This window comes from Palaemon carinicauda, chromosome 9 (genome assembly GCF_036898095.1).
Source record: "Palaemon carinicauda isolate YSFRI2023 chromosome 9, ASM3689809v2, whole genome shotgun sequence".
In the NCBI taxonomy this organism is placed as follows: Eukaryota; Metazoa; Arthropoda; class Malacostraca; order Decapoda; family Palaemonidae; genus Palaemon; species Palaemon carinicauda.
Window position 1 is genome coordinate 118,284,148 of NC_090733.1, and position 15,484 is coordinate 118,299,631.

The 15,484-nt window shown below is 39.9% G+C and overlaps 1 protein-coding gene across 2 annotated transcripts in view; it reads left to right on the forward strand.

Annotated features, from left to right (window-relative positions):
• LOC137647098 (eukaryotic translation initiation factor 3 subunit D-like) overlaps positions 1–15,484 on the forward strand; it is a 33,896-nt gene that overhangs the window by 431 nt on the left and 17,981 nt on the right. For both annotated transcript variants that reach the window (XM_068380324.1, XM_068380325.1), the window contains exons 2-7: positions 4,005–4,050; positions 4,435–4,642; positions 4,753–4,926; positions 5,040–5,172; positions 6,267–6,417; positions 7,502–7,632. In XM_068380324.1, coding sequence (XP_068236425.1) covers positions 4,005–4,050; positions 4,435–4,642; positions 4,753–4,926; positions 5,040–5,172; positions 6,267–6,417; positions 7,502–7,632 — 843 coding nt within the window. The remainder of the gene's footprint in view (positions 1–4,004; positions 4,051–4,434; positions 4,643–4,752; positions 4,927–5,039; positions 5,173–6,266; positions 6,418–7,501; positions 7,633–15,484) is intronic.

Consider the following 15,484-nt stretch of genomic DNA (forward strand, 5'->3'; position numbering starts at 1 on the left):
ACGGTGTTTCCCCATACAACGCTGAGAGCAGTAGTTATTCCTTTTGAGATGTGGCAAAAATGACCACGCCTGCGTAAAATAGCCACAAATAATTAGAGATATATGTAGCCGAAGCATTATACTTGAATATAATCTATAATATAAGTGTAAAGGTATATGCTAAGTTCATGGCTAACATATGGAACATAATCTACCCTAACGGTGTCTCCCCATACAACGCTGAGAGCAGTAGTTATTCCTTTTGAGAGGTAGCAAAAATGACCACGCCTGCGTAAAATGACCACAAATGATTAGATAGAGATATATATAACCAGAGCATTATACTTGAATATGATCAGTCAAGAAAATATGTCCTTTAAAACATATGGGAATGACTTTTCTCATATGGTGCTTTATTTCTGTTATTGGTAAATATATGATATTTTAATTTGTAGCCAAATACATGAAGCATATATTTTTCCTACTCGCTATCTTGTGTTTTAGGTATTTCTGACCATGATTATAGGGGCAAACCACTTGTTCATGAATTTTTGGACCCCCTTTTATAAAGACAATTATGGGGGACCCCAGTGGGAAACTGGGGTTTTTTTGGGTGGGGAAATGTCTTAAAACGAGTGATTTGCATTAATAATAATGGTCAGAAATGCAAAGTAAGCCCAAGATAACCAGTTGAATAAATATATGGTTCATGTAAATAGGCTGAAAAGTGGCCAAACATGATTATTTAATACTTTTAAGATTTGTAAAAGAGTACAGAACCTAACAAACTCACCTAACCTAACCTAGTAGTTCCTAGGTCACAACCCCCTAACCGGACCCCCCCCCCTCCCAGGTCACAAACTAAAAGTATATCACAAAATCCTTTCAATATGGTAAAGTAAATCACAAATAAATCCTTCCATTATGAAAAAGTAAATCACAAATAATTCCTTACCTTATGATTGACACCGTCACCTTTTTATTTTTCTTGCCAATCTTTACACCAAATTTTGAAATAGATCGATGTGCTTCCCTCAAGTTCCCTCTTGGAGATGTCTTTACGAGATGGTGGTTAAGTGGAAACTGAACACGAAGGTGGGAAAAAAATGGCTGTTGTAGAACAACATCCGGGAACTTATGAAGAAATACTTGTAAACTGATAATTGGTTTAAAAAAAACCTCCTGACAAATACGTCATTGTAAATGCACAGAAAGCTCCCCAAACCATGGGAAAAAATGCATGTACAATAAGTCCCCTTCAGTCTCTCAGATGTAAACAATGGACTTAGAGTGAAAAACATATTTCACATTTTAATAGACCGATACGTAAGTTCTTATGCCCCAGCCCCTATTAAATATATAGAGAGAAAAATACCAAACTAGCCAGCACTAGTTCATTTCTTATAGCGAATTCCATTTTCACTAGAAATTAGAGTATCATATATTAACCCTGTTATTTAATTGCATCCATGGGTTTTATTATAGTTTCGGACGGAAAAGTTTACTTTAAAAAAACGGTTGATTCATATCGAAAAAGTCCATTTTCGTCGAAAATAACACTTATTTTCACAGCAAATAAAAACTTAATTATTCAAGAAATAATAATCAATGGGGTTAGCATGCGCAGCTTATCATGTACTGCCTGCCAGTATGTAGGAGTCTGATGTTTTTCTTTTTCCACTTACAAAGCGACCGCGCGGCCGAGCATAAACTACAAGTATTAGATTTCTGAGAAATTATCCCCGTTCTTAGATGGTCTAACGGGTTTTAGGTTTATTTGCTGTTGAAATGAAGTTTAAATTTAGTGAAAACATTATTTACAACAGGAAATACAATTTTCTCTGTTCAAAATGTTGTTCCATCCAGCCATGTATGCATAAAAAATACTAAGTTTTCTTGTTACTTTGTGTTCTGAAGTGGTCTTCGGCCAGGGTATTGTTTTCCCGATTACCACCACCCAACATAACCCCCAACAGTAATGGAGGAACTCCAGGTGGGACTCAGGGGTTTGGGGTGGGATAAAATGAAAACTAACCAATTATGGTAAATGATAATAGCAGAAGCCAACACAAACAACAGTAAGTTTTCAATAGTCCCACCCAGTCATTTTTGCAATAAAATCCATTTTTTCCTTTTATTTTTCTTGTTTCATTTTGTTTTGATGTCATTATCTTCTGCAAAATTATCGTTTTCCGATGACCACCACCCAGCAGTAATGGGGAGACTCGGGTGGCCTTTTGTAAACTAATGAATTATGGAAGAGAATAACAGCAGAAACCAACAAAACAACAAAGAAACTTACAGAGTAAAATTAGTTTTTATAGAAAAATAAGAAAGAAACAACACTTACAACAAACTAACAGCTGCAATTCTCTCTTGAGTTCAGTTTTCTTTCTAACACATACTTCTCAGTCTCTAACAAGGTCCAATTTTAAAACGGAAATAAACATAAGAACATCTAACCTATACTTCCCAACCTAACCTAACCTAGAAGTCGTATCCTTACCTATCAGGATGCTTTGCCACTCTGCGATAACCCTTTAGACACCCGTATCTTAAGCTTTGACTGAGACTTAGTCTGTAATATCTTGCCTTAATAGTGGAAATCTGAGTAATCTGATTCAGGTGTATAAACAGGGCCGACAGTTTTATGTTTAAAATGTCACTTATCAACAAAACTACCCATGTAATCACTGGCATAGCAAATGCACCGGACATGTTTCTTAGTTTGGTCTCTCTAACTTAACTATGACACTGCCAGTAATGTCAATCAATACGTAAAATGCTCGGCTTGGAACACTTATTACAAAACTACCCTTGTAATTGATTACAAAGAAAATCCACTAGATTTCTATACTTCTTAGTTTGGTGACTTTGGTCTTTCTAACCTTACTGTTTCACTGCCAGTAATGTCATTATCTGGTAAAGTGCATAGCTTAGAACACTTTATTATATTACAAAACTACCCTTGTGATCGGTGGTATCCAGTCAAAACGTTTCCTTACTAAAACTTCCCTCCTAACACTCCGTACAAAATAGTTGCTGTCATCACAAATAGGTAATTAACTGGATAACTACCAATGTAAAAAATTGGTAAAATAACTAGTTTCAGGAATACTGCCATATTTAATTTATACTGACATGCCCTTGTTGGTAGAGATTTGAAGGGATTATGGTGTCCAGAAAGCAGAGAGGGAATAGAGTCGGTGTACGTGATAGGTTTTGATAGACTTGAAAGTTTATTACTAAAGTACTTATCTAATCATTTTTTTCAATGGAAAAAAAATGTTGTTTATCATGATCTAATATTCAATATTGTATTTTGAGTTTATTTATACAAAATACAAGATTTGATTTTGTGTCACCTTAATATTTTTTAAGTTCTGCCCAGTACACACCTGTCACATGTTCGAATCTGTTATATGCAGAGCAGCGATGTTGAGTTTATCCTGGGTTAAGTTTGTACTGTAGATGGTTGGTATGGTCAGAATTCATCTTGGAAATATAGAATTATTACTCATTTTATATTTATAAGTAAAGCTTAATGGGAACCTGTCATAATATTTAAAGTTGATAAAGCTGTAGTCGACTCACACATTTGAAGAATTGCCTCTAAGCACGGCTTACTGTTTCCTTTTAAAAATTTCTGAATGGTTGTGTTTTGTTTGCCTTTTTCCTTTTGTGGCAAGATTAAAGTACAATACAGACATGATTGGACTTGAGTTCTATGTAATCCCAGTTACATGCATTTCTTACAGCTTTGGTTAGATTTGTACAGTATGCTGATTGTTCTTTCATATCACTTAGTCCCCTAGAGTTTATCTTGGCTAAGATAACAAATATATTGTATATACATATATTGTATTGGCATAACCCAAATTTTCCTTCAATTCATGTCTTTCTTTGGACAGTGACATGTTGTGTACACAAACTTTTAGCTCAGACATTTAGTTGTCTTAGGTTTTTTGTTTTGAGTTTGTTATGCTAATTTCTATCTTATACAGTGAACGTTACCTCTCTTTCAGGTGTCAGATTGGACTGGGGCAACTTATCAAGATCGACGTTATGCAAGTAAGTACTAATGGAATTCTGATAATTTTGTCCTATATGATGAGTGGTCGAATGGATATTAATCTCTTCCTCTTGAGCACTTTATTTGCTTTTGACCATAATATTTTTCATTTTGAACTTTTAGAATTAAGCTATCTTAATGATGAAAATGATGACACTCATTTGAAGTAGGGTTATATTTTGTTAATGTAAACTATTATAGTGCTTCTCATGATTGTTAATGATCTTAACTGATGTAAACCTAATGTGCAAATATACATAACACACTGTACTTTTTCTTGTTACTTGTACAGCATACTTTATAACTTGGATATGCTGTACAGTAATTGATTTGATTGCCCTCTGTTGTGAATAGTCTAAGATATGTTTTATCTATTTTTCTAGTCAAATACCAGTCTACCTTTGGAAGTATGCAGCAATATGCATACTATCATGAGGAAGATGAGTCAACTTTCCAGCAAGTCTACAAGACAAATGTTCCAAAGCCCTTATATCAGCGAGGTCGTTACATGCGCAACCAGCGTAACTTGAAGAATCAGAGGAACCAAAAGGGACAGCAGATGCAGGTTCTTGGCAAGGGCAACAAGAGAGAGTAAGTTTTCAGTCCTCTGAGTATAAAGTTTAGTCTAGCAGATCAAATGTGACTTAGGTTGAAATTTTGTATTGTGTATGTTAGGTTCTAATTTTGTGTTTCCTTTAAAGTAACTGGCAGAAGCAGCAGTACCAGCGTAATCGTTGGAATCGCGGTGGTCACCCTCCTATCAAGAATCGTGATGCATCAGTTACGGTGAGGCCAGAATGGAAAGTTATAGAGGAAATGGACTTCCCTCGTCTTGCCAAATTATCTCTGCCCACTGTAGAGGATCCCAAAGACTTGTAAGTGCTCTACTTTTAAAGTAATTTTCTCTGCAATATACCAGAATTTTAAACAAAGATAAATGATGCTTTTGATCTTTATAATGGGTTTATTTTTTCTTTATTTCTTACAGATACCTCTGTGGGTCTCTTGAATTTTATGATAAAGCATATGACCGAGTTACTGTCAAGAATGAAAAGAAATTAACTCGTATCAATCGAATCTTCCACAAAGTCACTACCACTGATGATCCAATTATTAGACAGGTAAGCATTCAATACAGCATTAAGAAATTTTGTTTACTTTACCGAGTTTATCTTCATCTAGGTGTTTTAGCATTGTTTGGTTCAGAATTACCTGATTGTTTATTTTTGTCCAATTCTAGTAAGTAGTTCTGATTATGTAATTATTGTTTAGGTTGAGAATTTTAGAGAAAGAACCTTTGAATGGAACTAGGAGAACTCTAGGATTTGTTAAAACACTGGTAAATTGTGAAGTTCAATTACAGAAACATTCATAGAATGGTATTATTATTATTATTAAATGCTAAGCTACAACCCTAGTTGGAAAAGCAGGATGCTATAAGCCCGGGGGCTCCAACAGGGAAAATAGCCCAGTAAGGAAAGGAAATAGAGAAAAATAAAATATTTTAAGTATAGTAACAAATTAAAATATATATTTCCTATAAAAACTTTAACAAAACAAGAGGAAGAGAAACTAGATAGAAGTGTGCCCGAGTGTACCCTCAAGCAAGAGAACTCTAACCCAAGACAGTGGAAGGCCATGGCACAGAGGTTATGACACTACCCAAGACTAGAGAGCAATGGTTTGATTTTGGAGTGTCCTCCTAGAAGAGCTGCTTACCATAGCTGAAGTCTCTCTTCTACCCTTACCAAGAGGAAAGTAGCCACTGAACAATTACAGTGCAGTAGTTAACCCCTTGTGTGAAGAAGAATTGTTTGGCAATCTCAGTGTTGTCAGGTGTATGAGGACAGAGAAGAATCTGTAAAGAATAGGCCAGACTATTTGGTGTCTCTGTAGGCAAAGGGAAAGAACTGTAACCAGAGAGAAGGGTCCTATGTAGTACTGTTTGGCCCGTCAAATGACCTCATACATAACTCTCTAGCGGTAGTATCTCAACGGGCAGTTGGTGCCCAGGCCAAGTGCAGGTAAGCTGCTGGGTCTTGAGTTACTTTGATATCGGTGGGACGAAGACCAGAGATTTAATTATGCTACACAGGTTTTTCATCAGGACTACAGTTTACTTAAATTGAACAATTTCTCCTTGTGATGACTGGTGTTTGATACATTGTGGTTACCAAGAGGATCGCACATTAAATCCATTTTCTTTCGTTAACAGCTGACCAAGAGTGATGGAAGTAATGTTTATGCTACTGATGCCATTCTCTCCACCATCATGTGCTGTACACGGTCAAGCAATTCCTGGGATGTTGTCGTTCAGAAAATTGCTGGAAAACTTTTCTTTGATAAGAGAGATGATTCTGAGTTCGGTAAGTTTTTTTTTTACATTGTTATTGTTGAGGCAAGTATAAATATATAATACTCTATAGTATTTGAATAATTTATAGTTTATCTATTTACATGATATTTTTTCCTAAATTAGTCTCGCTTTTTTTAGATTTATTGAGCCATGATAATTGAATTAAAAATTTGAAGACTTACATTTTCATGTATTATAATCTAGTAGAGTAGATTACTATGTCAATAATTCATATATACTGTACTGTAACAGTCTCACTAATTAAGAGCTTGTGTGATTTTCAAAATACAAGAATGGCGATTCATTACTTTTCAGTATGATCTGTTATTTGTATGTTATGGAATAGGTTACATTTGGAATTTATTTTATTTGTAATACTTAAAGTATAATGTATTCTTGCTGTATACAGTAGTAATGTAGCCAACTCTTAAGTTTATATGAAAGAGATTGTTATGGAGGTGCCTCCCTTTTGATTTTGTGAACTAATGCTACTAGCATTGTTATTAAAATATAGGTTAGGTCAAATCAACTGGGACATATGATAATACTGCTAGCATGTGAGGGAACATATCACCTTACCAATATTTTATAAAACTTTCTTTTTATTAGTATGTAACAAAAAAACTTTTAGTTCATCAAGGTACTATACTGTATAGTTTATTTTGGTTCATCAAAGTATAGCAGTGTACTGAATAGTAATAAATCAAGATACTGTATACTGTAGTATGTTTTGGTTAATCAAAGTACTGTATAGTAGTGTACTGAATAATAATAAAGCATTAACTAAGTGCTTTAGTGTGTGATATTCACCTGAACTATACAAAAAGTCAAATTATGATAATAGATGTGGGCAGGCGGACAATCTGTAAGTAGCTCAGGCCACAGGGTAACAAGAAGACAAAGGAATTTAACTCCATTTCAGAAAAGTAGGGAGATTGTGATTTAGTAAAAGTAGGATTCAAATATTGAATGATAATTGTTTCACTTTTACTGTAAATATTTGCTTTTCAGATGGCTTGGAAAGCTAGACAAAGATATTGCTGTGTTGTCTTACAACTTTTGATGCACAACTTATTTAAGTTTTCATGTTGCAGATCTGTTGACTGTTAGTGAAACATCAAGTGAGCCCCCTCAGGAAGAGGGCAACTCTCTCAATTCTCCTAGGAATCTCTCCCTTGAAGCTACTTTCATCAATCACAATTTCTCCCAGCAAGTTTTGAAAAATGTATGTACTCTACTGATCTTGTTAGTGTTTCTCGTATATCTGCACATTTTTTTATCCAGTTTTAGTATTTGGTTATGTTTGTATAGATGCTCTTGATTAAAATCATTCACTGTATCTTTACCAGTGAATGGGTCATTTTAAATATTTAACTTAGCCGGTGAATATATAATAGCTGCTGCTCCGGCGGCTCGACAGAAAAACACAAAAACTCGCGAGCGATCGCTATGAAGGTTGCGGGTGTGCCCACCAGCGCCAACTATCGGCCAGATACCGCATATACATGTAAACAGCTCCAATTCTTCTCTGTCGGTCTGATCGACAAGACGTACCATTACTCGCTGTTAACCTGGAGTTTTTCAACAGTCTTGGTGAAGTACTTCCTTTTGGTTTGAGCTTTCGCAGTGCAGGTGTTTTATCTTCAACTTAAACTATTGAACTCTTGTTTGGATAGATTTAATTGTTGATTACTTTGGATTGTTTTTTGGACTTTCTTTGACTTTTCAAAATGGCCGACTCTTCCCTTAATACGGAAGTGTGTTTTAGGCTTTTAGCAATTATCTTATCACGTTATAAATTGTTGTTGTTAATTATAGATTTTCCTCTATATATTTTATATCTCACCCGCCTTTATTAGGCCTCTTCGATTAGCTTTCCATTTATACTAAACATCAATATAAATTTTAATGTTTTGTTTATATGCGCTTGTTCGAGAGTAGGCGGTCCTAACTTGGAAACCGAAGTTAAACAACGTTGAGCCCATTCAACTTTTATTTTCGTTAAGTTTAAATCATTTGCTCTGTAAGAGTTATTAAATGAATATTTTTTATTAGATATTTTATGAAAGATTTTCTTTGAATAGTCTTCGTGCTGTTTCAAAGATGAACTAACGTTTGGTTTATTTATGCTACGCAGTTTGCGCTCTATCGTTACGATAGAGAAAGAGAGAATCACGGTTTCACTTTGCAGAAAGAGTAAATCGATTTTGACGTTTTGTTCATTCTTCTTTCAAACTGAAATGTTTTAAATACTAATTTAAAGGAACTTGTTAATTTTCATTTTCTTAGTCCTTTCAGTTTTTTCCTTTGGTCAAATAACCTGTTTATTGACGAAAGGTGAGTGGGCTTTTCTCTTCGGTGTGAAATCAAGAGAGAGAGAGAGAGAGAGAGGAAGAGAGAACGTTCCGATCTTTATTCTCGTCCCAAGCGAGTAATGTTGTTCTCGAGTCAGTTTTTTTTTTTTTTACTCTCGTCCCAAGTCTCTGTACGGGGAGAAAGGATAAAACGTTTTTAGTTTTTATTCTCGTCCCAAGGCACTGTACGGTGAGAGATTGAAAACGTAGTTTTGAATGAACTAGTGTTTAGTCTCCTCCCCAGTCACTGATCCTTTTATCTTTATATTTTTCCGTTTTATTCGATATATATGTTTACTGTTTTTTGCTTGTATTAATGTGCTTACATTATACGACTTATTTCACAATTATAACCTTTTGATGTAGGGGAGAATTGCGTGCTTCAGGTAGAAATCAGTTTTTATTCATGCCTAATGTGAAATTATTGAAAAATTCGATTTCAGTGAAGTAAGTGCAAAAACAGAAAATTGTAGTGATAAAGTGATAATTGCGCAAAGTGTTATCAGTGTTGCGACAGAGGGTTCGTCTGTTCGTGCCTGTCGTTCGCCTAGTCCGAGACCTCTTGCAAGCTCCCATGCCCCAGGGAGAAGTAATGTCGTAGGACTTATGGGTTCGAGAGACTTTAACCAACGAACAGACGTTCCCTCTATGGTTTCAGGCGTGTCTCGTCAAGACCGCCCCTACCATAAGACGAGCGAGACGGTTTTCTCCTCGTCATCCGAAGGCTTATCGCGTAAGAAACCGTAGAGCAAGGTTTCGAGACCCTTAAAGCGAAAGTCAGTCCCTTCAGGACAGGTCCAGCGTCCTGGTTGTAGCCATTGGGACAGCTCTGACCCTGTGCAGTCATCGGAAGACTGCTCGACGCCTAAACAGAAGCGTAACACAGGCTCCGAGAGTCTTAGTGTAGGCAAGGTTTTGCAGTCACAGACGTTACCCTCGTCTCTTACCGCACCCATTCCCGTTGATCCTAAATGGGTTGTACTGCAAGACATGCAGAATAAGCTTGCCTCTCTTATGGAGGACTATTCTGCTGAGAGTTCACGATGATCCTCGCCGCTTAGCTGATCGAGATCCTGGCCGTCAGCCGCCCAAACGAGCCTTTGCTCGTCCTGTTGACGTTGACGTTACAAAGTCACGTCAGTCACGTTTTGTAGAGCCTCACTCGATGCAGTCCAGTGTTGACTTTCAGCCGCTTGTGGACGTTCTGCTGCTGCCGAATGCTCTTGTTGACGTTCAGGACGTTCCCCAACCAGCGAAGTTGACTTGTTTTGACGTTGAGCGTCAAGCACCGCAGTCAAGAGTTGTTTTGACTGCTCAGTCTAGGCAGTCAAGGCAGTCTCGAGTTGACGTCGAGCGTCCTCCCGCACCTGTTGTTGTTGCTGGTCAGTCCTTTAAGCAGTTACATGACGTACCGTCCTTGACTGCTACTGATGCTCCTTTGTGTGTGGACTCTGCTTGTCAAGCATTGCTACCACGGCAGGTCTCTCCCTTGCTTGAGACTCGGCAATTGTCGGACGAGGTTCCTTCAGATGAGGAAGTTGCTGATCCCCCTCCTACTGATATTCCCTTGTGGACTCTGTCAGACGGAGAGGAGCCTAAAGCTGCTCAGCCCTCTATGGACTTTAAATAAATCATGCTGATTTTTAAGGATCTTTGTCCGGATCATTTTGTAACTGTTGCTCCTCGTTCGCCTAAACGTCAGAGTTTACACTAGGCCTAGCTACTTCGAAGCCGTTGTTTTCTAAGCTAGTGCTCTCTCGCTCTTCTAAGAGAGCTTTACGTTTGCTAGGCGACTGGTTGATCACCAGGAGGAGTTTGAGGGAGACAGCCTTTGCTTTCCCTCCTTTTAAACTGGCTTATAGAGCGAGCGTCTGGTATGACACGGGAGAAATTCTCGGCTTGGGAGTTCCTGCCTCTGCCCAGATAGACTTCTCAAACCTCATAGACTCTCCCTGGCGCCTGGCCATGAGACGCTCCAAGTTTTTATGGTCGGCTTCAGAGCTAGACCATCTCCTGTTAGGAGTTTTTTCGAGCGTTTGAAGTTTTGCTGTACAATTATGTCATGCATTAACAAGGCTATCAGGGATGGCTCCAATAATCTGACAGCCACGTTCTCTGCAGGAACAGGACTATCAGGGATGGCTCCAATGATCTGGCAGCCACGTTCACTGCAGGAGTACGTAAGAGGCAAGTGCGCTCAATGTGTTCATTGTCAAGACAAACTTCACGATGAAGTCTACCAAGCTGTCTTGACAGCATTAATGGAAGGCGACTGGATGGTCTCTCTCGACCTTCAGGATGCATACTTCCACATTCCTATACACCCGGAATCCCAACCGTTTCTGAGGTTTGTTTACAGGAATGTGGTGTACCAGTTTCGAGCCCTGTGCTTTCGCCTCAGTCCTGCTCCTCTCGTGTTTACGAGGCTCATGAGGAATGTGGCAAAATTCCTCCATCTTTCGGGAATCCGAGCCTCCCTGTACTTGGACGACTGGCTTCTCAGAGCATCGTCCAGTCATCGCTGTCTGCAGGATCTACATTGGACGTTGGGTCTGGCCAAGGAGTTGGGACTTTTGGTCAACCTAGAAAAGTCCCAACTGATCCCATCCCAGACTATTCTATATTTGGGGATGGAGATTCGCAGTCCAGTTTTTCGGGCTTTTCCGTCTGCCACCCGAATAGAACAAGCCCTGCTCAAAGTCCAACTAATGCTGAAAAGAGAACGTTGTTCAGTCAGGAGTTGGATGAGTCTCGTAGGGACTCTCTCATCCCTGGAGCAGTTTTTCTCGCTAGGGAGACTACACCTTCGGCCCCTCCAGTTCCTTCTAGCCTCTCACTGGAACAAGGACAAGACGTTAGAGACGGTATCAATCCCAGTCTCCGAACCAGTAAAGGCATGCCTGAAATGGTGGGACAGCAATATCAGTCTGAGAGAGGGACTATCCCTAGCAGTCAAGAACCCAAACCACGTGTTGTTCTCAGACGCGTCGGATTTGGGTTGGGGTGCGACCCTGGACGGTTGGGAATGCTCGGGTCTGTGGACCTCAAGTCAGAAGAGCATGCACATCAACGGCAAGGAGCTATTAGCAGTCCACTTGGCCTTGATGAAATTCGAAAGCTTTCTTCGAAACAAAGTGGTAGAGGTCAACTCAGACAACACCACAGCTTTGGCGTACATCTCCAAGCAAGGAGGCACACACTCCCTCACGCTGTACGAGATCGCAAGGGACCTTCTCATATGGTCAAGAAATCGAGGCATCTCCCAGTTGACGAGATTCATCCAGGGGGACTTGAACGTCTTGGCAGACTGTCTCAGTCGGAGGGGTCAGGTGATACCCACGGAATGGACCCTCCACAAGGACGTGTGAAAGAATCTTTGGGCGACTTGGGGTCAACCCACCATAGACCTCTTTGCCACCTCGTTGACCAAAAGGTTACCAATCTATTGCTCACCAGTCCCAGATCCAGAAGCAATCCACATAGACGCGTTTCTACTGGATTGGTCTCATCTGGACTTATATGCATTCCCACCATTCAAGATAGTCAACAAGGTACTGCAGAAGTTCGCCTCTCACGAAGGGACAAGGTTGACGTTGGTTGCTCCCCTCTGGCCCGCGAGAGAGTGGTTCACCGAGGTACTTCAATGGCTGGACATTTCAAGAAGTCTTCCTCTAAGGGTAGATCTCTTACGTCAGCCCCACGTAAAGAATGTTCATCAAAGCCTCCCCGCGCTTCGTCTGACTGCCTTCAGACTATCGAGAGACTCTCAAGAGCTCGAGGCTTTTCGAAGGAGGCAGCCAGTGCGATTGCGAGAGCTAGGAGAGCTTCTACCATCAGAGTATACCAGTCGAAGTGGGAAGTCTTTCGAGACTGGTGCAAGTCAGCATCTGTGTCCTCTTCCAGTACCTCTGTAGCCCAAATTGCAGATTTTCTTTTACATCTGAGAAATGTTCGCTCCCTCTCAGCTCCCACGATTAAGGGCTACAAGAGCATGTTGGCTTCGGTCTTTCGTCATAGAGGCTTAGATCTTTCCAACAATAAAGATCTCCAAGATCTCCTTAAGTCTTTCGAGACCTCTAAGGAACGTCGTTTGGCAACTCCTGGATGGAACTTAGACGTGGTCCTAAGGTTCCTCATGTCAGACAGGTTTGAGCCATTACATTCAGCCTCCCTGAAGGATCTCACCCTCAAGACGCTTTTCCTAGTGTGCTTGGCTTTGGCTAAAAGGGTCAGTAAAATTCATGCCTTCAGTAAGAACATCGGCTTTTCTACAGAAAAAGCCACATGTTCACTTCAACTTGGTTTCCTGGCCAAAAAATGAACTGCCTTCTCGTCCTTGGCCTAAGTCCTTTGATATACCTTGCCTGTCAGAGATCGTAGGCAACGAACTTGAAAGAGTGCTGTGTCCAGTTAGAGCTCTTAAGTTCTACTTAGCTCGTACCAAGTCCTTACGAGGTGGATCTGAGGCATTATGGTGCTCAGTTAAGAAACCATCATTGCCTATGTCAAAGAATGCTTTGTCATAATTTATCAGATTTTTAATACGAGAGGCTCATTCTCACTTGAATGAAAAAGACCGATGCTTACTTAAGGTTAAGACGCACGAAGTAAGAGGTATAGCAACTTCCGTGGCCTTTAAGCAAAATAGATCTCTGCAAAGTATTATGGACGCGACCTTTTGGAGAAGCAAGTCGGTATTCGCGTCATTTTACTTAAAAGATGTCCAGACTCTTTATGAGGACTGCTACACACTGGGTCCATTCGTTACAGCGAGTGCAGTAGTGGGTAAGGGTTCTACCACTACATTCCCTTAATTCCAATATCCTTTTAATCTGCTCTTGAAATGTTTTTTTTTTAATTGGGTTGTACGGAAGGCTAAGAAGCCTTTCGCATCCTTTTTGATTTGGCGGGTGGTCAAATGTCATTTCTTGAGAGCGCCCAGACTAGGGGTTTGATGAGGTCCTGTTGTATGGGTTGCAGCCCTTGATACTTCAGCTCCTGGGAGTCTTTCAGCATCCTATGAGGATCGCTGGGCTTCGTGAGGAAGACAGACTAACAAGGCAGAGTAATCGTCTAAGTCAACTTCCTTACCAGGTACCTACAGTGATACCTCGGTACTCGACCATAATCCGTTCGAGATCCGTGTTCGACCTCCGATTTGTTCGAGTACCGAATTTTTTTTCCCCATAAGAAATAATGGTATATATTCTATTCCGTTCCCAAGCACTCGAACAGGCCCAAAATATTAATAAAACGTGTACCTAAACAACAATAATTATCTAAATGTGTATGAAATTGGTCAGAAAATCCTATAAAACAATTTTAAACCATTTACTGTACTAAAATAAAACAATTTTAAACCATTTTCTGTACTGTAGTGAACATACCTTTGAGCAGCGGTTCGATGGCATACAGGGATGGATGTGGAGAGGATGGAAGGGGGAGGTTACTGCTTGGAAGGAGAGTCCCCTTCCATGATGTGGCGGGGTAGTTCTCCTTCAGGAGTTGTTTCTCTCTCCAATGAAAGGGTGGGCAGATCTATTTCAGGGGTTTCTTCTCTTCTTTGTCTCTTCTTTGGAGGAGAAACAGGCTTTGATGTAGCAGCTTTCTTTTCTTTTGTGAAAAACTGGTCTATTGTTAATTGTTTCTTCCTCCTCTGCAGTATTCTTCGAAAATGATACATGACACTATCATTAAACATATGCACTGCCCGGTTTGCTACTGCAATTTCTGGGTGGTATTTTTCAGCAAAAGCCTGCACATCTGCCCACTTGGAACAAATTTCATTGATGAGAGAACTTGGAACATCCTCCCTTACCTCATCCTCTTCTGAAGATTCCTGCTCCACAATCAGATCCTGCTGCTGTTGTTGTTGCAGGTGCAACAATTCCTCCACAGTCAACTCGGTAGAATGGCTTTCTACAAGCTCATCAATATCATCCTTGTCGACCTCAAGCCCCAAACTCCTGCCCATGACAACAATTTCCTCAACGACATCAGTGTCATCAGAAATTACAGGGGTAGCAGTGCTTGGACCCGCCTCTGGTTGGAAACCTTCAAACTCCCTCTCTGTGACACATGATGGCCACAGCTTACGCCAGGCAGAGTTCAATGTCCTATAGGTCACACCTCGCCAAGCTTGGTCAATCATGTTAACAGAGTTGAGGATGCTGAAGTGTTCCTTCCAGAATTCCTTTAGGGTCAACTTCGTGTCACTGGTCACTTCAAAACACTTTCTGAAAAGGGCCTTGGTATAGAGTTTTTTGAAGTTTGAAATGACCTGTTGGTCCATGGGCTGGAGTATGGGAGTAGTATTGGGGGGCAAGAATTTGATTTTGATAAAGCTGTATTCTTCTTTCAAGTCATCCTCGAGACCTGGAGGATGTGCAGGAGCATTGTCCATAACCAGAAGACATTTCATTGGCAAGCTCTTTTCAATGAGGTAAGCCTTAACCTGGGGGGCAAACACTTCGTTTATCCACTCAGTAAAGAATTGTCTTGTGACCCAAGATTTAGTGTTCGAGCGCCACATAACTGGTAGTGCACTTTTACAAATATTATTTCGTTTGAACACCCGGGGGTTGTCCGAGTGGTACACTAACAAGGGTTTGATCTTGCAATCGCCACTTGCATTTGCACACAGCAACAATGTTAGCCTATCTTTCATTGGCTTGTGACCTGGCATCTTCGTCTCGTCCTTGGTAATGTACGTATTGGCTGGCA